The 23,665-nt window shown below is 42.8% G+C and overlaps 1 protein-coding gene across 1 annotated transcript; it reads right to left on the reverse strand.

Moving 5' to 3' along the window:
- Positions 1–1,922: 1,922 nt before the first annotated feature.
- Positions 1,923–23,440, reverse strand: cdhr5a (cadherin-related family member 5a). The gene is made up of 15 exons (XM_079554907.1): positions 23,299–23,440; positions 20,893–21,071; positions 20,460–20,516; positions 20,287–20,376; positions 19,937–20,023; positions 19,759–19,863; positions 18,349–18,534; positions 15,778–15,868; positions 15,616–15,713; positions 12,482–12,688; positions 11,005–11,118; positions 10,864–10,930; positions 9,669–9,823; positions 8,519–8,748; positions 1,923–2,409 (listed from the first exon to the last, which is right to left on the reverse strand). The coding sequence occupies exons 1-15, from the start codon at positions 23,375–23,377 to the stop codon at positions 2,169–2,171; spliced, it is 1,986 nt and encodes a 661-aa protein (XP_079411033.1). The 5' UTR covers positions 23,378–23,440; the 3' UTR covers positions 1,923–2,168.
- Between the last annotated feature and the right edge of the window lie 225 nt (positions 23,441–23,665).

The raw sequence follows: 23,665 nt of genomic DNA on the forward strand, positions 1-23,665 counted from the left end.
CAGCAAACGTCAAACAAACTGAATCTGGTTTGTGAAAAGTCCAGTGACCACTGATCGTCCTCTTTAAAACAAGTAAACAATGGAGAAACCACATAAATTGTCACCACTGGGCGACAGTGGCGCAGATGGTAGAGCGGGACTTCTCATGATCGGAAGGTCGAGGGTTCGAATCCCAGCTCCTGAAAGTGTACACTGTTGTTGTGTCCTTGGGCAAGACACTTCATCACATTGCCCCCAGTGTCTGTGTACATTGGTGTGTGAATGAGAGTATGAATGGGTGAGTGGATCCTTGCTGTAAAGCGCTTTCAGTGCTTAATGTAGGTGGAAAAGCGCTATATAAGTTGAGACCATTTACCATTTACCATAAATGAAACATATAGGGACTGACTTCATTTGTCTGGGCAGAGAATCCAGACCTAAATAATGGACAAGCTTGGCTCAGATATAGGGGTACCAGACGTCCGTATTGACCCGGGATAGTCCCAGTTTTAGCCCTTTGTCCCGTGTCTACATGGATTTGAAACAGCAGCCAAACCCGCTCCCTAACTCGTAATGTTTATCAAGAAACAAGAGCCTATTTTACACGAAACAGCAGGGCCTAAACACACAGACAACTTTTTCACTTGCTGCAAAGCACAAAAGGTTCCGCAGTTTTACTGTGGGCTTGGCGGCTCCATCCCAGGTGTCCAATTTTTTTATCAATGCAATGCTGAGAGAGTTTAAACAGATTAGAGGTCTATTGATATGGGTTTCTCTAACGCCAATGCCGATTTTGGGGGATTTTTATTGGCCGATGCCGATATGCTCTGCCGATATTTCCACATGTCTGGTCTATAATCCTGTGAAAACATAAATGCTGAAAATTGACTTGAAGTGATTATATAAAGGCATTTGCCTCCTCCCATAACGTTAGTGCCAGAGGATAAAGGAGGAGAGAGGAGTTAAATCAAACAGGAGTGTTTCATAAAACACACATTATCTCCGAATCTGTGATTTTGATCCAAACTAGCCCCTGAATAGCTTAGATTTCTCAGGAACCGATGCACGTGGAATTAAACTGTTTTCACCTACGAAGAGCTTAGAGTCTCTTCTTTTAAACGAGCCATATCGTGTGCCCATAGCTGCAACATAGAATATGCTGTGGTGCTACAAATATCATGAAAAACGGTCTGGATTGTTGGCACTCAACATCTAAATCCCAAAAGCAGAGCGGCACTTGTTTATTGTCGAAATAAAAATGTGTTACTCAAAGATTTACTGACAGTGGCATTTGTTACTTTTGTTTTTACTCTAGTAAGAGTACAAACACCTCATTGTAATATTACTCAAATAGCAGTTTTTATGTATTACCTTTTGACATATTGAAGATTGTCCCTCAACCCCTTACGTACGCCAGTGCCGGTAGTTCAGTGTTGTAATGCAAAGAAGCTAACACACAATGCTCGAAGTTGCTCCGGTCTCTCGCCTCTTTATTAAAATTATATATGCACGTATATAACAGAAGTAAAACTGTATGAAAAAACTACTTGCAAAAGTACAATTACTTCAAACAGTTACTCAAGTACACTGTACATGTAGTTGTTCAAAATCGCCCCAAAATGTCACAGTGTCAGCCCAGCTTTAGTCCAGGAGCATGTTCCAAACACTGCACGTTCCAGAGCCACAAATGTCCCGGGTTTTTAATTCAATCGTGAACAGCGAAACATGTTCCTGAACTGCACGAGGACGTCTTTTCAAATGTTACAGAGGACGATCGATTAGGAAATGTTGAAATAAACCTCTATGTGAAACAAAACTCACCCTGGAAACTCCTGGAAACCAAAGGCTGAGAGCGACTTCCACAATCTCATGGTTTCAACAGGAGCCGCCCCAGGAATGAGGTGGACATGAATGTAAAGCTAAAATGAAGAACAATGATGTCTGGCCTCAACACTACAGTCATTTCATAAAGACTTTTCATTTTCCCTGATTCAATACAAAGAAATGTACAGATATTAACTTTTCACACCAACCTCTTTTTACAGTTAGTTACATTTGGAAGTAAAAAGTAATTTCAATCAATAAATAAACCATACAAACAAAACATTATCAAAAATACATTTACAGTAATTATGTAATAAATAACCGTGTTAAAACTCTTTGTATTTTGGAAGGTAAAGTCACTTTCATCATTCCTCCGACTTCTTCTCTGTCTCTGAGTCGTCTCTTTGCGGGGCTTTGGGGTCCCGCACCGGCTCCTCTTCCTGTTTAGGCTCCTCCGCCTCCGGCGTCTCCTCCGGCTCGTCCAGGATGGAGGTGTCCGGGATGATCTCCACCTCGATTTCGGACGAGTCCTCGCTCTCTTTGAACCACACGGACTTCTGGCCCTCCTTCCTCTTGGGGCGGGTCAGGCCGGGGTCAGAGCCGTTCCTACAAACAGCATTTTATCATTTAGGGGGTTATTTTATATCCACATCTGCTTATTAGAGGCACAGGTTAGACTCTAGTTTCACTGGGACATTACTCCTTCCTCTCAGGAGATTTATACACAACCCTCCATCTTTCCCACGCATATTCATTCACAAACACTGTCATGTTTGGTATCCACGTGTAGCACGGAAGGCAGTGACCGAGATATGACTGCTACTTTTTACAAGCTTTGAACCCAGCGGCTTATATAATGGTGAGCCTAAGTTATTCATTTTTATGGTCATATTGAACAATCCAAACATAAAGTTGTGGCGTGGAGACGATGGAGAGCTCATGCGGTATGTAATGTGTCCGACTGAGTGAAGCAGACATCATAACTCCATCATAACTCTATAATAACTCATTCCAAAGCTTCAGTTTTAATTTCTGGATATTTGAGAGCCGAGCCAGAACGGATTGAAGAGGTGCAATTGCTTGACGTTACCTACAAGCCCCGCCTCCCCCGCTCGCTGAATGATAGATTGAAATTCAACCGATGTATCGCGGCCACTGAGATCAGACCCAGACTTACATGATTTTTTTTCCCCAAAGCTTAATAAATGAGGCTGGGAATAAGATATAAAAAAATCCCTTTGAAAAAAGTCCAAGACTGTAAAGCAGGGGTCGATCATCACTCTATCATAACTCTATCAAAACTCTATCAAAACTCTATCATAGCTCGATCATAGCTCAGTCATAACTCTGTCATAGCTCTATCATAACTCTATCATAACTCTGTCATAGCTCTATCATAACTCTATCATAACTCTATCATAACTCTGTCATAGTTCTATCATAACTCTGTCATTGCTCTATCATAACTATCATAACTCTGTCATAGCTCGATCATAGCTCAGTCATAACTCTGTCATAGCTCTATCATAACTCTATCATAACTCCGTCATAACTATCAAAACTCGATCATAGCTCGATCATAGCTCAGTCATAACTCTGTCATAACTCTATCATAACTCTATCATAACTCTATCATAACTCTGTCATAGCTCTATCATAACTCTATCATAACTCTGTCATAGCTCTATCATAGCTCAGTCATAACTCTGTCATAACTCTATCATAACTCTATCATAACTCTATCATAACTCTATCATAACTCTATCATAACTCTGTCATAGCTCTATCATAACTCTATCATAACTCTGTCATAACTATATCATAGCTCGATCATAGCTCTATCATAACTCTATCATAACTCTATCAAAACTCGATCATAGCTCGATCATAGCTCAGTCATAACTCTATCATAACTCTATCATAACTCTGTCATAGTTCTATCATAACTCTGTCATTGCTCTATCATAACTATCATAACTCTGTCATAGCTCTATCAAAACTCTATCATAACTATATCATAGCTCGATCATAGCTCCATCATAACTCTGTCACAACTCCGTTAAAACTCTATCATTACTCTGTCATAGCTCTAACAAAACTCTATCAGAGCTCGATCATAACTGTATCATAATTCTATCATAACTCTATCATAACTCTGTCATAACTCTATCATAACTATCATAACTCTGTCATAACTCTATCACAGCTCTATCACAACTCTATCAAAACTCTATCATAACTCTATCATAGCTCGATCATAACTCTATCATAACTCCGTCATAACTCTATCATAACTCTATCATAGCTCGATCATAACTCTATCATAACTCCGTCATAACTCTATCATAACTCCGTCATAGCTCGATCATAGCTCAGTCATAACTCTGTCATAGCTCTATCATAACTCTGTCATAGCTCTATCATAACTCTATCATAACTCTGTCATAACTCTATCATAACTCCGTCATAGCTCGATCATAGCTCAGTCATAACTCTGTCATAGCTCGATCATAACTCTATCATAACTCTATCATAGCTCTATCATAACTCTATCATAACTCTATCATAACTCCGTCATAACTCTATCATAACTCTATCATAGCTCGATCATAACTCTATCATAACTCCGTCATAACTCTATCATAACTCCGTCATAGCTCGATCATAGCTCAGTCATAACTCTGTCATAGCTCTATCATAACTCTGTCATAGCTCTATCATAACTCTATCATAACTCTGTCATAACTCTATCATAACTCCGTCATAGCTCGATCATAGCTCAGTCATAACTCTGTCATAGCTCGATCATAACTCGATCATAACTCTATCATAGCTCTATCATAACTCTATCATAGCTCTGTCATAACTCTATCATAACTCTGTCATAGCTCTATCATAACTCTATCATAACTCTATCATAACTCCGTCATAACTCTATCATAACTCCGTCATAGCTCGATCATAACTCTATCATAACTCTGTCATAGCTCTATCATAACTCTATCATAGCTCTATCATAACTCCATCATAGCTCTGTCATAACTCTATCATAACTCTATCATAGCTCTATCATAACTCTATCATAGCTCTATCATAACTCTATCATAACTCTATCATAACTCTATCATAGCTCGATCATAGCTCGATCATAGCTCAGTCATAACTCTGTCACAGCTCTATCATAACTCTATCATAACTCTATCATAGCTCTGTCATTGCTCTATCATAACTGTCATAACTCTGTCATAACCCTATCATAGCTCCATCATAGCTCTATCAAAACTCTATCATAACTATATCATAGCTCGATCATAACTCTATCATAACTCTATCATAACTCTGTCATAGCTCCATCATAACTCTATCATAACTCTATCATAACTCTGTCATAGCTCTATCAAAACTCTATCATAGCTCGATCATAGCTCGATCATAACTCTATCAAAACTCTATCATAACTCCATCATAGCTCCATCATAACTCTGTCACAACTCCGTTAAAACTCTATCATAACTCTGTCATAGCTTGATCATAACTCTATCATAACTCTATCATAACTCTGTCATAACTCTATCATAGCTCTGTCATAACTCTATCATAACTATCAAAACTCGATCATAGCTCGATCATAGCTCAGTCATAACTCTGTCATAGCTCGATCATAGCTCGATCATAACTCTGTCATAGCTCCGTCATAGCTCTATCATAACTCTGTCATAACCCTATCATAGCTCTATCATAGCTCGATCATAGCTCAGTCATAACTCTGTCACAGCTCTATCATAACTCTATCATAACTCTATCATAACTCTGTCATAGCTCTATCATCACTCTCATATAACTCTATCATAGCTCTATCATAACTCTATCATAGCTCGATCATAGCTCGATCATAACTCTGTCATAACTCTGTCATAACTCTGTCATAGCTCTATCATAACTCTGTCATAGCTCTATCATAACTCTATCATAGCTCTATCATCACTCTCATATAACTCTATCATAGCTCTATCATAACTCTATCATAGCTCGATCATAGCTCGATCATAGCTCGATCATAGCTCAGTCATAACTGTCACAGCTCTATCATAACTATCATAACTCTATCATAACTCTATCATAGCTCTATCATCACTCTCATATAACTCTATCATAACTCTATCATAACTCTATCATAGCTCGATCATAGCTTGGTCATAACTCTGTCATAACTCTGTCATAACTCTATCATAACTCTATCATAACTCTGTCATAACTCTGTCATAACTCTGTCATAACTCTATCATAACTCTGTCATAACTCTGTCATAACTCTGTCATAACTCTATCATAACTCTGTCATAACTCTGTCATAACTCTATCATAACTCTGTCATAACTCTGTCATAGCTCTATCATAACTCTGTCATAGCTCTATCATAACTCTATCATAACTCTATCATAACTCTATCATAACTCTATCATAACTCTATCATAACTCTGTCATAGCTCTATCATAGCTCTATCATAACTCTATCATAACTCTATCATAACTCTGTCATAACTCTATCATCACTCTATCATAACTCTGTCATAACTCTATCATAACTCTGTCATAACTCTGTCATAGCTCTATCATAACTCTGTCATAGCTCTATCATAACTCTATCATAACTCTATCATAACTCTATCATAACTCTGTCATAACTCTGTCATAGCTCTATCATAACTCTATCATAACTCTATCATAACTCTATCATAACTCTATCATAACTCTGTCATAACTCTATCATAACTCTGTCATAACTCTGTCATAGCTCTATCATAACTCTGTCATAGCTCTATCATAACTCTATCATAACTCTATCATAACTCTGTCATAACTCTATCATAACACTGTCATAACTCTGTCATAACTCTATCATAACTCTATCATAACTCTGTCATAACTCTGTCATAACTCCATCATAACTCTGTCATAACTCTGTCATAGCTCTATCATAACTCTGTCATAGCTCTATCATAACTCTATCATAACTCTGTCATAGCTCTATCATAACTCTGTCATAGCTCTATCATAACTCTATCATAACTCTGTCATAACTCTGTCATAACTCTGTCATAACTCTGTCATGACTCTATCATAACTCTATCATAACTCTGTCATAACTCTGTCATAGCTCGGTCATAACTCTATCATAACTCTATCATAACTCTATCATAACTCTGTCATAACTCTGTCATAACTCTGTCATAACTCTATCATAACACTGTCATAACTCTGTCATCACTCTATCATAACTCTATCATAACTCTGTCATAACTCTATCATAACTCTGTCATAACTCTGTCATAACTCTATCATAACTCCGTCATAACTCTATCATAACCCTATCATAACTCTATCATAACACTATCATAACTCTATCATAGCTCTATCAAAACTCTATCATAGCTCTATCATAGTTGTATCATAACTCTATCATAACCCTGTCATAACTCTATCATAACTCTATCATAGCTCTATCAAAACTCTATCATAACTCTATCATAGCTCGATCATAGCTCGATCATAGCTCGATCATAGCTCCGTCATAACTCTGTCATAACTCCGTTATAACTCTATCATAACTCTATCATAACTCTATCATAGCTCTATCATAACTCTATCATAACTCTATCATAACTCGATCATAGCTCTATCATAACTCGATCATAGCTCGATCATAGCTCGATCATAGCTCCGTCAAAACTCTGGATGGATGGATGGATGGAATTTGCTGTAATTATTTGCAGTATTTTTTATACATTTCCATATTCTCTATTTTTAATTTATCATGTGGTCGCACATGTGTCCTTAATAAAGCTAAAATGATTTAACATGATGTGCTTCTCAGAGCACACAATGTTTCTCCGAGAGAGAGATGGAGAGAAAAGGCTCCTCACTTTACTGTTGTGACGCTTTTAAACACAGTACAAAAAGTGTTCACTTTGCAAAGTCATAAAGGTAAATATGGTAAAAGTGCTTTTTGTCATGCTGCTTCTGTAACTTTTCTTGCACATGTTAATTGAACAACTAAAGTTTCTCCCTCGCGTTCTGACAGTCTCCCACCTGTTTCAGAAGCTCCTCTCTCTCAGTCCGCTGCTTTTAGTCCGTTTCTTTGTGCTATGCTAGTCCTTGGAGTGAAGAGCGGCATTGGCGCTACCGCGCGGTGTCTCATGGGAAATGTAGTTCTAATGTGTTCAATGCAATTTACCGGCGGGCCGCACATAACATAAATAAGAAATCTTCTCGCGGGCCACAAAAAAATACCTCGCGGGCCGCATTTGGCTCCAGGGCCGCATGTCTGAGACGCCTGCTGTAAAGGATAGCATCTGTAAGAGCGACTAAAGTGGAGATGTAGTAAACATTTCTCCTCTCTTTCACAATGGGTGTCGCGCAAAAAATATATATTTCAGCGTCATCTTGAGCACCTTGCGCAGGACACGTGTGTTATTACGAGCGACAAAACGTGAGGTTTGTCTTTTTAAATACTCTGACATGAAAACTAAAATGTCACTCTGCACATCGACCACTGCCAATACACCTGCCGTGTCTTGCCTAAAGTCTCATTTGAAAACACACTTTTACGTGTAAGAGAGTGCTCCTCTTTATCTGATTGTTTCTTTGTTTTCATCATCAGTGTATGTTGTTGTTTTGATTGCCATGGAGACTTGTCCAAAAGAGAGTGGACTGACCTGTGCTCCCGGCAGCGCCGCGACATGGGGCTGGTACGGCTGATGTGGTTACTAAAGGTCCCACAGGTGGAGCAGGGCTTGGGGCTGCGCCTGCCCAGTGGGAGCACCTTGCCCCGGGGGAACACGCCCGCCCAGCGCCCCTTGGAGTCCGCCTCGGTCTGGAAGCCATCGTTGGTGAACTGAAGGGAGTCTCTGTGGGAGTGGGAACGGGGGCCCGAGAAACAGGGGCACTGGACGCACACAGAACAGGGACACGGAAACATAGAGACCGCATCAGCATCAGCATAAACGATTACCAGTCTGGCATCGAAAATAAAGTTTAGGTACTACTGGTTTCAAAATTATTCATTATTAACTATCAAAAGCAAGTACAGAAATAAAAAATCCATTGGTCCAAGGAGATTTGCCCAATGCCCCATCCTCGTTTTTATCGCTATTTTGATGCTTCTTTCAAGAAATTTTAGATTTGGTTAAAGCCGAACAGGAGAAAATGTGCTCGGTTCAGGTGAGGGTTTAAGAAGTTAAATCCAAATCTAAACCTAGACTGAACCAGTGTTAAATGGGGGCGGGAACCTCTGGGTACCTCACGATTCAGTATGCAATACATGGATCACGATAACGATAACCGATAACTGCCAAAATCGTGACATATTTCACAAAAATATATCACAATTTTTGAAGAAACATACTATTTTTAATCTTTTTTTAAACATACTACATATTATTCAGGATTTATGATGAATAATTTGTAAATAAGTGAATGAATTAGCCCTAACTTACTGAAAATGGGTCATTGATCTGTCAACGGCATGTTGTCATTTACATTCAAATAAAAAAGAAACCACGGGCCTGTTTCAAAAGGAATAAATCACCCACAAATTAATCTTATTTCTAATTATAAAAACTATCATTAAAAGTCATGTATATGTGTCACAGTGTTCGGACCAAATGCTTAACTGTAGTGCTGCCCTCTGACTGAATTCTGGATCATTATTGATTATTGTCCTCTATTGACTGAAAACTGTGCAGCACTGCAGCCTCATTAATATGCATCACGTCATCAAAAGTGTCGATATTGGAATAAAAACAATCGCATTGTCCCGCAATATATCGGAAAATCATTATATTGTCACACCGCTCGTGCTCTGACCTGGCAGAACTGCAGCTCTTTGCCCGTCAGGAGTCTGGAGAGGAGGAACCCGATGACAATGAGGCACAGCAGAAGAAGAGCCGCCATCACCAAACCCAGCAGGGCCATGTCCCCGGGACGGTACCCCCCACTGGTCGGAGAGGGGATTGCCACCGCTAAAATGACAACAGGAAGTGTTTCAGTCACTGAAAGAGGAGGAGCAGAGCTTGTCGAGGGCTGTCACTGTGACGGCAGCAGGAGCTGGTTCACAGAATACTGCAATTGTCATTGTCAATGAAAAGTACATTCACAAAGTAGTGCTCATCACGAGCCGTTCACCCACCAATGGGGAACGTGAGCTGAGTTTAGACCGTCGTGAGACTGGTTGGTTTTAGTCTACTGATGATGGTAAAAGTAATAGTAAATGAGTCTTTATTCTTGTCTGGGGCATTGACCACATGGTGACAGAGGAAGTGAGGTGACAAGATAGTTTCCCTTGGAGATCAATCAAATCTGGGGCTGGACTCAGGGCTGCACTTTGTCACCAGTTCTATTCGTTACTTCTAGGCACTGGATTTCCAGGTGCAGTCAGTGGCCAGAGGGGTCAGATTCCGGGACCAAGGGATCTCATCTCGGTTGTTCCCAAATTGTCAGAGTCCTTGCGTAATTGCCTAAAGCCTGGTTCACACGGCAGAATAATGTTTTTGCCCTGATTCTCCCTGTCCGACAATCTTAAGGACACTCTGATTAAGGTAATAGCTATTCAACATGTTGGATTGTTTTGGCTCGATATCCCCTGGTGTGGTGATCCCCGAGGAGAAGCGAGCCCCAGCCTGTTGACTGAGACAATCAGAAAGCGGTGAGGAAGCACAGTTGGGAATCCAAAATGAAAACGGTTGTCATTGTGCACGAGAATGTTTTTTCACGGTAAAAACAAATTACAAACTTTCGCCACTGCCTCTTCTTCAACCACCATGTTTGTTTACTCTGAAGTCATGTTTGATCTCAAAAGGTTTTGTGAGATTTTCCGTCTGACTTGGAATGTTCGTGAGTGAACATTCTCAATTTGACCATAACTGAGGGAGGCAATTATTCTACCAGGGTGACAAAGTGGTCATGACCAAAAGGTGCAAAATCCCAACACAATCCTTCCCATTTTCACATTCAATGAATGGATTTGATCTGCTCTGACTCTGAGATGAGCTTAGCGTTTTACCTGGAATCACCTGCACTGACAGAGCTGCCGTCCCGAACTCCCCAGTGCTGCTGTCCACCGCTCGCAGCTGCAGAACAAGGCAACAGGTTTCCATTAAAGGTAAATCATGCATTATTGTTATTATCTAATGTGGTTCCCAACCTGGAGCGCGAAGGACTCGGTTTTGACCACTCTCTTCAGAATCACAAACCCGTCAGTGGTCACGTTCACATAACTGCTGTACTGCACCTCGTACTTCACGTCTGGGTTTATGCCCTGAAAACCAGAGAATATTCAGCTTTCATTGGAGCGCATGTGTACGAACTGGAGGAACAATTAAACAAGGCTTAAAATGAGAAACATACGTAAGATACGAAGATGAAACGTTTGATGTAGATTACTGCCATAAATATGCAGGTGAAATGGCCAAATTTGCCTACATTTTCAGCGATAATTAATGGATAGAACCAGGTTTGAATGTTTTTTTTGTGCCATATTAGATACAAATATTTGCCCAGAGGAATTTTGAACCTCAGCTTTTCAATAAACTAGTTATTAGTTATTAATCTGCTTAAATGTCCTATATTATAAAAAAAAAAATCAACTTTTTTATTTATACTGTAGTGCCTTTCAAAGACATAGTCAAAAAGTAGCCTCCTACGAAGCCTAATTCTTAAAAGGACAAAAAGGTGGGAGGGCGGGTGGACCGGCTACGAGCCTCCACAGAGCTCCAGAGCAATCACAGATTTTGGCTTCCACTTTTTATTTCTAATGTACAAACACCAGTGGTTAAAATGTGATGCCTAACCCAGGGTTGTCACATGGGTCATAGCATTTTTAAAAAAAAGAAAAGCTTTTTGGAGCCAGGCTTTTTAGCAGTTTGCGTTTTTTTCCTATTAATTGTCCGTGAAAGTAAATACTACGCTGACAGAAAAGACAAAGGGACATTGGGATACTGTACATTCAATTACACAATGGAGATTATTTTTTCCACTCAAAATTGGCTGTAAATACTGTTTAAGTGGTGCGAGCCCGCAGTTAGCTTTGCCCGTCAGCCTGCTAGCTTCCTCTTTGTGATTCCATTAGTGTGCATTGGTGGCTCCGACCCAGAGGCGGGGAAGTTGCAATTGTGGTTTTCTGGCCAGAGATACCAGGGGGAGATTAAAGACCCCCTCAATCATCCCATCAACACTTGTATTATCCCCAGAGGGGCTACGGAAAGGATTTATTGAGGTAAACAAGTCACTTAGGCCTTGGGTCTCTATAGCCTGTCCGTCCATGGGAGTGGATCTCTCCTTCTATGGTTCTTCCCAAGGTATCTCTTTTCTCCCTCTGGGTTTTTGAGGTTTTCCTTGCCATGCTGGAGAGTCTAAGGACGGGGGACTCCCACGCCGCCACCTGCTGCCGACGCTTATTGGACTTTATGTCTGGATACTTAATTCGCCTGAACTTTACATTGTCTTATTTACTGCTCTGTTTTATTGCCTTATTGTTCGGTGCAGCCCTATGAAGCAACTCCTGTTGTGATATTAGGCAATACAAAACCATTGGTTGATTGATTGACTTAGCTCTTCTTTAAGTACCGTCTGAATAAGGTCGAAGACTAACAGGTAGCCTGGTCTAACCCCGTTCTCATTACCGTGCCGAAGTCCTCGTCCCGCGCCCGGACCCTGAACGGCCGGTTGGAGCCGCGGTCCCTCAGCACCAGGCTCTCCGGGACAGAGTTGCTGTAGATGAAGCCTTCAAACCGTTCCCTCTCGAAGCGCGGCGGACTGCGGCTCTTCTTCATCACCTCGAACACCACCTGCGCCACCGCGAACTGGTCCCTGTTCAGCACCTGGGACGCCTGACGAAGACACAAGCCTTTACTGTTGATGATGACTCACAAAAATGAGAAGATGTTGTAGTTTTCTTTCTAATGTTTTCATGTAGAAACTGTCAATATTTGAAGCGACAAAATCTGAGACGTGGACATAGACAGGTGAAATGTGTTTAGTTAAAAATCTGTGTGTGCGTCCACATGAAGCCAGTCATGTGTGTAAAACCGCTGCGGTTCTTCCACCAGGCCTGAGTGAGGCACTGTGACGCTACCACAGCCACAGCAAGACTGTAGATAGCACATGCGCAGTGAATGTTTTGGAAAATAAGCAGTAACACTGCAGAGGTGAATTTACTATGTTCTTCAGACTGCACGGGACTAAAGCAGAAAAACTGTCAGTGACTGGACTTTCACTGTCAGTCCGACAGAATGGAGGCTAACTCTGCTGTGTTTTGTTTTCTCCTTGTGGACTGTGGCTCGCGGTGTAGCAGAGGAGCATGCAGTCAAAATCATAAGGTTCGTAGACTGTGGAAACATACACAACTCTGGTGAGGTGATGTAATGTATTTAGGAAAAGTTACAGAGATGCTGTAACGATGGAGCCACGGAAAGGTTTAGTTTAGAATGACACGCTGGATTGATTAAATTGTAACACTCCCACTCAGTGCAAGTGCAAAATTTGGGGATGTTGTGATTGTTTTACAATGTTATTATTAAAGTTGTGCGTAAACCAGGACTAAATCGGACAAAATAGAAATAAAAATAGGACATAGACAGTATTTTGTGATTGCACAAATCATACACAGCCCTCAAAAATCAGGTACCGCCCCTTTAATGTTCGTCAAGAGTTGATTAATCCGTGGCGTGCACACTTTAAGAGCCTTTTTAGCACCTCCCGGCGTTGGGGTTGGTATCCAACTTGTATCCAAGGTAGGTCCCTCTTTATACTGTCTCTTGGTCCCCAAAAAAGAAAACCCGGTCCTGTTGAGCAGTGTCCAGAAACTCGAAGTCCTTCAGAGTTGGGTCACAGCTTCAAACCTGGGCTTTAGTCCTTGCAGTGAGGCCTGATCCCCTCGATCGTCCGTCTAGTGAGCACCTTTCACTGTGCCGTGTGACTGGGAGCGAGGGCGCGCACACATATGCATGAGGATATACATTTAGCGCGCCTGCCACAGCTGCCGGGGCAATCAGCTGGGCAGGTAAATAAAAACAGAAAATACACACAGGATTAATTTATAATAAAAATAATATCAAACATAAACCTTATGTTGTCTGTGCTACATACACCCCTCTCCAGCTGGAGGCTATAGGAGTCAAAACCCATAATACTTCTTTAGGTAAACAACGTTAATTGTGTCCTGTTGACTAGGTGTATTTACCTACCTCAGTGCATAGTTGAGGGGCCCTAGTTTCCTTACAATCGTTGCTGGCCAGTGCAAGTTCAGCTGGAGTTATCCCTGTGGTCTCCTGTTGTGCCGTATTTATGGCGAACCTGAACTTCAGTTGAATCGCTCGGTGAGGTTTGTTTGTGGATGATAGCTGGTCGTGAGCTTTTGGACCACGCCTCATGTCTTAAAGGAATAGGCCACCGTTTTTACATACTAAGATATGTTCTTAGCTCACTTTAGTCGAGTTAATATATCCCCGTCTGGTCTTTGTCCGTGCGCTCTGTCACGCAAACGGAGCACATACGCAGCCTCTCCCACATGTCACATAGCTCCAAAAAAGCTCACGATAGAAGCTACCAAGCTCTTCCACGTGTTCCCTATTTAAATAAAGTTACGTGAAGTGTTTTCATGCGAAGTATATTTACCCAGAAATGTAGCATGTCGATTTTATAAGCAAATAAAAAGGGGGACTATATTGTGAGGCGTAATGATACGAGGAGCACAGCGTCCGCGTAGTAACTCCTAAAGACTTCCCCCGCTCACTTCCGTCAATAACCTTTAGGAGTTACTGCGCGGACGTTTTACTCCTCGTATCATTACGCCTCACAATATAGTCCCCCTTTTTATTTGCTTATAAAATTGACATGCTACATTTCTGGGTAAATATACTTCGCATGAAAACACTTCACATAACTTTATTTAAATAGGGAACACGTGGAAGAGCTTGGTAGCTTCTATCGTGAGCTTTTTTGGAGCTATAGGACATGTGGGAGAGGCTGCGTATGTGCTCCGTTTGCCTGGCAGAGCGCACGGACAAAGACCAGACGGGTATATATTAACACGTCTAAAGTGAGGTAAGAACATATCTTTGTATGTAAAAACGGTGGCCTATTCCTTTAAACAGCTCCATCAACAACGCGGCAGTGAACTGTGGGCCCCTGTCTGAGACCAGGTACTGAGGTGCTCCCCAACAAGTGAAGACCTCAATATCTTCACGATCTTCTGAGTCTTACTATCTCTCAAGGGAAACAGTTCCACCCACTTGGAGAAATAGTCTACTACTACCGCCAGATAGACATGTCCTGTCTTGCTTTTGGGGAAAGGCCCCATCAGGTCGATTCCCAGGATTTCACCTGGCCCTTGAACCTCGGTGGCCTGCATGAAACCAGATGGTCTGGTGCTGTCAGCCTTGTATTGCTGGCAAACTTTACATCGTTCTGTATGTCCCCATACATCCCTCCGAACATTAGGCCACCATGCCACCTCAAGAATCCACAGCTTCGTTTTGAGCTAAATATTTTTGTGTTTAGTCCTGAGCTCAACTCAGACAATGCAATTTAAGAAAATGGGCTTTGAAGTTACATTTCCCCAAAAAATCTGTGGAGAAATATCAAATCAGTGCAATATTTAAACGCCTTATTTGTGGACATATATATATATATATATATATATATATATATATATATATATATATATATATATATATATATATATATATATATATATATATCTCTTCTAAAATTGAACAGAATCCGGTGGTGTGTTTGTGTTCTAGGATGGACTCACGATGACTGTGAGCGTGATGGGTCCCAGGACGTCAGCTGCTTTAGTCATGGTGATGTTCCCTGTGTCCTCGTCCATCTGGAACAGGTTCCCCTCGTTCCCTGGACAAGAACAGTGTCGGTATGTGCCTGCTCTGACGCTCACAGTGAGACTCCGAACACAGACCTTTGAGGATCCTGTAGCTGATCTGCTCGCTGCGGTTCCTGTCCCCGTCTTTGGCAAACACTGGCCCAGGCTCCAGGACCAGAGGCCCCTCCTGTGGGGTCAACAGACACTTTGTCATCATCACAAAACATTGTCTCTTTTCTTTGAAAGAGAATATGTGACACTGTGGTTAGCGCTCTCCCTAGTGACGGGCAGATGACACTGTGTCAGGGCGAGTTTATTTGTAGAGCACAGTTCATACACAAGGCGATTCAAAGTGCTTCACACTTACCTAGTAGAAGCAGATCAAATCAATCAATAAAACATCATTATACAGTGGGAGGAAAAAGTATGTGAACCCTTTGGAATTTCTTACATTTCTGCCAAAATTGGTCATAAAATGTGATCTGATCTTCTTTAAAATCATAAGAATGAGTGAACAGTTTCTCCTTAAACTAATACCACCCAAACCATTACATTCACTTTTTCCTCCCTGTCCTGACAATTTTTACATGTTATGGCCAATAAAAATATGATAAAATGTAGATGTTTGGCTGGTATTAGTTTAAAGGGGCTAGATGCAAGTTAGCCATTTTATACTCACTACTGTCACCTCAGGTCATACGTGTAAGTGCACCTTTTATATTAAAGGAATAGGCCTATTCCTTTAAGCTCGTGCATGACGGCAATTCGGACCAGAATTAACAACTTTTCGAGTGACAGTGCAGGATTTTAGAGGCAGTTGTGGTGAACAGGTCTGGGCTCATTCAACACCTTAGGACACTGTTGAACATGTAGGGGGAGGAAAATAGGTAATTTTGACCTTTTTAAACTCCGTACTCCCTTTAAGCAGACACTGTTCACTCATTCTTATGATTTTAATAAAGATCAGACCACATTTATGACCAGTTTAGGCAGAAATGTGAGACATTCCAAAAGTTGCACTCACTTTTTCCTACCACTGTAATCATCAATTAATTACAATAAAAGCAAAGTGCAGATAAAGTGCTTTCAGTGTCATATTCACAGCTAAAAAAAGCCTGTCTCACATCTTCCGGAAGATTTTAGCTGCATAAAACTGAATCACCGTGTTTAATCCTGACTCTGGGACCAGCAGGAGGCCCCTCCCTGAGGTTCCCAGAACTGAGACGGTTCAAACGGCTCTAACATGTCAGAGATATACTTTGGTGCTAAACTTTGAAGAGCACTGCAGAGCTATTTTAAATTTTATTCTCTGAGCGACCGGAAGCCAGTGCAGAGACCGGAGCACTGGACTAATATGATCGGCCCCTCCGACCACCACCAACCACTCACTCACTCACTACATTCGCTAGGCTTCCTGATGTTACTAAACGGTCTCCCATCCAAGTACCGACCAGGCCCTTCCCTGCTTAGCTTCCAAGGTCTGACGGGATTGGGCATCGCAAAGGCGGTATGACCACTACATAAACTAACGTGGTGGTATACACCTGTCCGTCAGGTGTCCGTCCCGTTTACGGCTATACGGCAAGAATACGCATCGATTCTATTTTTGACGGACGGCGGAGCGTCATCAATAGCTTTTTTCTACTGTGCAGTAGTTAGTTTATGCTGCATAATGAGCCATGTGCTCGACAAAAGGGCAAAACACCGGATAATGGCCTAGTTTTAACAGTGACGTCAAGGCAGAACTGCTTCTCCATGTTTCGGTGGGACGATAAACAGCGTAACACCACTTCAGAACAGCATAACAACATCTCCTGGAAAAGTTTAGCCCGCGACCCGAGTCTCTTCTGAAGAGACTCAGAAGATAGTTAGCCAAAATAAGCTAAAGCCGTGTCTCTCCACCGTGACTGCGCCGAGACCCACCGCACGGCCCGCCTTTCTTTTTCTCTCACATGGACTCGCTACGTTCTGAAAGTCCGGGGAAACTCCGGGGAAACTCCGGGGGGCCAAGGGCACGTTTGCTTCAGACGTTGGATATGAGGATGGGGATGATCGGAGGACAGAGGACAACAGACAAGCAGACGACCGAGGACGAGAGGAGTACCTGAGCGGATGAGAGGAGGAAGAGGGCACAGACAGACCAACGGCAGCTCCGTCATGTTTCTTGAGACGCAGGTAAACCCGTTAACACTAAGCATTGCCTAAAAAATGAAGTTATAATCTAGGAAATGTATATAAACTCCTATACTGCATGTTAAACTCGGAAAATAAACCTGGCATTACTGATTTACATGTGATTAAAAGGCTGCATTACATGACGGATTAAAGACTGATGGACACGGTGTAAACTAGAATGCTTGATTTGACGTACGTAAAACGGACCGTGGACCAAACATACCCGGTGTAAATGAGGCGTTCATGAGCAGGCCGTGTGTAGATCTCCATGGAAACATGCCCTTAGCTTTAACCTGCTCTGGACCAGGTTTAGTTCCCAGTTTAGATAAGATAAATCAGATTAGAGGATCTACCCAAACTCTGAGGTGCACATACAGAGGGAAGGAATATTATCTTAAGGATTACATGACTTTCTCCGATATGGCAGCAGGAGGTGTTTTTGTCACGCTAACACTGAGGCCATATGTGAGTGGAGTGCCGTGGTGCAGTTACCTCCTTCTCCGTGAGGTTGACGCGGCCCTTGTAGCCGGAGCTCACACACAGTTTGCTGAGGCCCAGCGTGGTGCGGACACACGGCTGGAACCACGGCGGCCGGTTGTCCACGTCGCGGATGTTCACGGTGATGGTCGCCACTGACGTGAAGAACGGCTTGTTGGAGGCCGAGCCGTTAAACGTGTCCTGAAGGGTCACACATGGGAAACACATGGGAAACACATGGGAAACACATGGGAAACACATGGGAAACACATGGGAAACACATGGGAAACACATGGGAAACACATGGGAAACACATGGGAAACACATGGGAAACACATGGGAAACACATGGGAAACACAGGCTTTAGGTTCATTTCAGAAGACACACAGTTTATGAAAACCTCGCCTGGCCTGATTTTCCCAACTGACCTGGGCTCCCCCCTCACCTGGCCTCCGCCCTCACCTGGCTTTCCCCCCTCATCCAAGCCCCTCACAAGCGCTGCTCTGATGATGGATTCTTGTGTGCAATACACATTTATCTATAGAATAAATAAAATATGTAGCAGATTGTAATGCTTATATTAATTTGCTAAGCTGCAGCTAAGCTTTCATAGAAGTCTATGTTTTTGACATAATACTTCCATGTACAATTAAGTTTACAGTGCAGATGTTTTATTTCTTGCAACCCTTGAACGCCTCACACTGTTCCTGGTGCATGTAACAGAAGGAGGTAAAAGACCTGGCAGCTGCTTCTAGATATTGGATTATTTGACAAACAGACATTTGACAAGGATTTCAGCTGCATCAGAGCACGGTGGTCAGATGTTTTGTAAACTTCTGTCATAATGCTAAACTTTGACTGTGTTAGCCGCTAACTGTTGCACTTCTGCCTCTTCAAACATTAGTGATCTCTGCACATGTTTGTGTTTACATGGTGAGGGGGGTGTTGAGCTCGCTATTTCAAAGGTGGTGCATCTAGCAAGGCAATGTGGGAATGCAACCATTCCGGTCAACTGAAATCATAAAAAAGGAAAGAATTCCAGTAGAGGGCACTGACATAATAAGAATAAGAAATCAGGATATAAACCGCACATTACAGCCATGTGGTAAATGTCTGCCCCAGGGCGGCTGTGGCTACAATAGCAGTTTACCACCACAGAGTGTGGAGTGAATGACACTGGCTTGTAAAGTGTAAGCTGTTATTATTATTTATTACAGTCCTGTCGGGCTTTTATTTTAAAATCACAGCTCATTATTATTCATTTATTAGAAAATGTTTTTCCACATTATATTTGGGCCACGACCTGCCGAGGAACCCAAATGAGTTCGACAACCCTGGTCTCGAGTGAGATGAACATTTACACGGTGTCCAAACGTTATACCATGGCCCAGCCCTATGAGCCAAGCCTTGCAGAAGTGGTTTTACCTGCACGTGGAGCACCAGTGAGACCTTCTGGACCGTGTCGTAGTCGATGACACTTTTGACCACGATCTTTGGGCTGGTCATGTTCTCCAGGCGGAAGTATTTGTCCTGAACGCAGCACGGGGGGAGGGAGTTAGTTTTATGGTGTTACGCTGTTTACTGGAGCAGTGTGTTTTTTTACCGTGGCCGGCTCCAGTCGATAGAAGAGCGGCTCAGAGTCCACATCCGTGGCTTCAATCAGACCCACGCTGGAGTTCACCGTGGAGAGCTGAGGAAACACCACGTGAGTCACATCAACTCTTTCAATGGATGAACAGACTCATAGCAAGGTGAGTTATACATTTATGAGCCTCTGCCCCAGAATAATAGTAAAGTAATAAGTTCTCAGTACAAATAATACTCAAGTCAACGCCACAACTACAGGTTAGTGACCACATCTCCACAATGATCAGTAGGAGATGGACGAATGGATATACAGATGTGGTTTTTGGCTGCCATCTTTTCTCCTTGACCTTTTCTTTTGTCACTGACCTCGTTCACGTCCAGGTTGTAGTGCGTCTGGGCGAAGTTCGGAGGGTTGTCATTAATGTTCTCCACCAACACCTCCACCGACTCACTCAGCTGAAAAACATCACACAGACTGAACCAGGACTAAAGACCAAAGTCAGAGAATATTTAAACATGGTCTCTCAAAGTTTACTCACCGTGTAGTTGTCGGTTTTACACTGGACCCACACGGTCAGCGTGGGACTGGACAGAGCCTGTATCAGAACACACACATCTGTAAATGCCCAGGCTTTGAAAACATGATTGTTTGTAGTTGTGGTGTTAAGCACGTTCTAACTTGGCAAGAGCCAGATTGATATTACAGTGCCAATAACATTTACACTGGTATCAATCTGGGCCTGTGCTGGCTTGACTGGTTTAGGAAGAGGACGCACTTTTGGATCAAGGACGCTGAAAGTCCATTCAATATTTAGTTTTGATAAATGTTGTTTGTTTGTGTGATGTAGCAGCAAACCTCATGTTTTTTCGCTGTGTTCTAAATTAGTGTGTATTTGGCCCAAACCAGTCTTGGTAGGATGTTGTGTCATCTAGTCTTGTAATAATGATAAGTTTGTGATATCTTGCGCTCACCTCAAAGTCCAGTCCGCGCTTGGCCATCAGGGCGTTGCCCTGGAGATAGAAGAGGTCATCCGGGTTCACGAGGAGGTCCAGGACCAGGTCCGGACTGGGACTCGTGTCGATCTGCACCACCTCCACATCCGCCGTGTTGTTCTCAGACACCAGGACTGGACCAGGAGGAACTATACAGACTAAGACAGAACAGAGCCAGGACTGAACCAGGACCCTGACAGGTACAGGTACACCTACTCATGTGGCACTACGAGTGGTGGTGGTAATTAAATAAAAAAAAAACAGAGCCAAGACAATGCCACAGTATACTGGTTCAACCAATATGTTTCTTTAACACTGATTTATTTCTACAGTATGTTGAACCCTAACCCCACCACACCCAGAACACAACCCACCGAGCGTGGAGCAATGGAGCCATGGAGTGGTGTGTGTGAAGGCTCTCATCCACTCTTGACTCTAAGATTAAACCTGTGTTAGTGGCTAAACCAATGAGGGAACAAACAAGTGATAACTACCTGGACCTGCGGAACACAACGCACGCCCTAGGCTCAGCCCAACCTTGTTGGAATTAAATGTGAATTCTCTGTGTCTCTGAACTAACACACTGTTCAAATAAAACTTTTTTTTTGCTGATTACAATTTTAATGTTAGTTTATTCACAACTACATAAGCATTTGACATGATTGAATAGTGGTTTATCTTTACACTTGTACGTCTGGACATCTCTGTTGAGACTGCTGCCCCCGCGACCCGGCCCCGGATGAAGCGGAAGAAAATGGATGGATGGATGGTTTACACTTGTTTTGGTTCTCAAGACGATAATCCAATAGTAAGCCCCACTCTTCAAATGATGAAAAGCATCTTCCCAAGTACTGACACTTGGCACACACATCTTCAACACCTCAAGCAGCATCACGTTAGATTTATGTAGTTGAAAATAAAATATACACCGCCTGAAGTCCACCTGGATTTAACTTAGCAAATAGGTACGAGCTTCTTGGATAATTGCTGCTTGGGTGACTCCTTTCAGCTGGAACGCGGTATTAAAAAGCATCTGATGCAGTGAGTGATTGCTAAAAGCTGAAAATTGGAGAGTGAGGAACCATCGTCTTCAAGGAAGACTTGTGGACATTTGAATGTTAAAATGTGTTCAGGTGTTGGGTTAGTCCTGAGCCGCCACTGTGGGCCAACCTGAGCAGCATGTTTTTGGAAGTAGGGGAGACCAGAGTACTGCCTTCAGTGATCCTCTGAAACAGTGGGTTTGTGCCTGTTTCAGAGCGTGGTGTCCTGCACTGGTCAGCTCCTCCACCTTCCTCTTTTTCCTGCACAGCTCCCTCCGCTCCATAACAGTCTTTCACCATCTTCTGGGAAGAGCAGACCCATTTATTATCCATATTATTTTCCAGTGGACATACATTAGTCTGAACAACAGTAGGATTGAAGGCATTGGTGGCCTAGCTGCAAGTCTTTCCCTGATACCTCCTCGTTTGTTTCCTGTCGCGCCTCTTGTGACGCCTCCCCTGTGCTGCAGGTGTGGGGGCTCTTGGTGCCTCTTCAGTGTTTCAGTGTCTCTAGCTGATAAGCTAACGTAAGCTACCTAATTATTACGGACTCTCTGCAGTAATAAAATCCACTGAACCGCCACAAAAACACAGCAAAGGTGTCCAAAAGCATCCAGCAAAACGGTGCAGAACACAGAAACTACAAATGCTGTTCACAGAATGAATGATGGCGATCAGCGACCACCTGGATACTTATGTACATCTTTGCTGTGCTTTTGTGAAGTTCAGTCGATTTGTTTTTTTCTGCAGAGAGTCCGTACTGGCCATGAAGGACCTAGGTTTGTCAAAAGTAAACAGCTAGCTTATGAGCTAAAGACATTTGAGACCTACACATTTCTTCTTCTGAAAGAGGCACCAACAGCCCCCCACACCTGCAGCACAGTGGAGGCGTCACAAGAGGAGCTACAGGAAACAAGGAAGGGACCAACAAGGAGGTATCCGGGCAAGACTCACAGCTGAGCCACACAAAGCAATCTATCCCTACTATTGTCTGACTAATGTTGATTCACTGGAGAATGAGACGGATTTTTCTGCCACGCTCTTCCCAAAAGATGGTGAAAGACTTACATGCCACCCAGTTTAGTCCTGTTTAGGGCTAACTCAGGAATAACCCAGTCTTGGCTGGGTCCACCACATGAAGGCCTGCTTTGCTCCTATAGCTTTGCCCTGTTTTAGTCTTGGTTCGTTCTTAGCATAGTCCGGCTTCAGTCCCGTCCAATGCTAGTTCTGTTCCGGTAGAGTCCCAGTTCTGTCCCGGTTGAGTCCCAGTTCTGTCCCGGTTGAGTCCCAGTTCTGTCCCGGTGGAGTCCGAGTTGTGTCCTGGTTGAGTCCCGCTCTTACTCACCTCTCTGGCCGAGTCCGTGCTGGACCAGGGCGAGGATGAAGAGGCTGAAGACTGAAGCTGCACTTTGTCTGTCGTCCATTTTCACTGTTTAGCCCACGGGACTCGGGACAGTGGCACGAGCTGGTACTGAGCCCACACTCACAGGGCGGGCGTGCACGAGGGGCCAAGGGCGTGCACGAGGGGACAGCGCCGCGCACGTCTACAATCAGGCCTCTGTCCGTGCCATTATGAGGATGTGCATTCACTCCAGAGTCTGTGAGGAAGTGTCGGCAGAAGAGGCTTATCTACAGACTGTGTGGAAGGGTTTGTGACAGGTTTTCATCTTATCATTTCAGATGGAGGGCCAGTGTTTTACTCACACAGATCT

The sequence above is a fragment of the Gobius niger genome (genome assembly GCF_951799975.1).
Source record: "Gobius niger genome assembly, chromosome: 4".
In the NCBI taxonomy this organism is placed as follows: domain Eukaryota; kingdom Metazoa; phylum Chordata; class Actinopteri; order Gobiiformes; family Gobiidae; genus Gobius; species Gobius niger.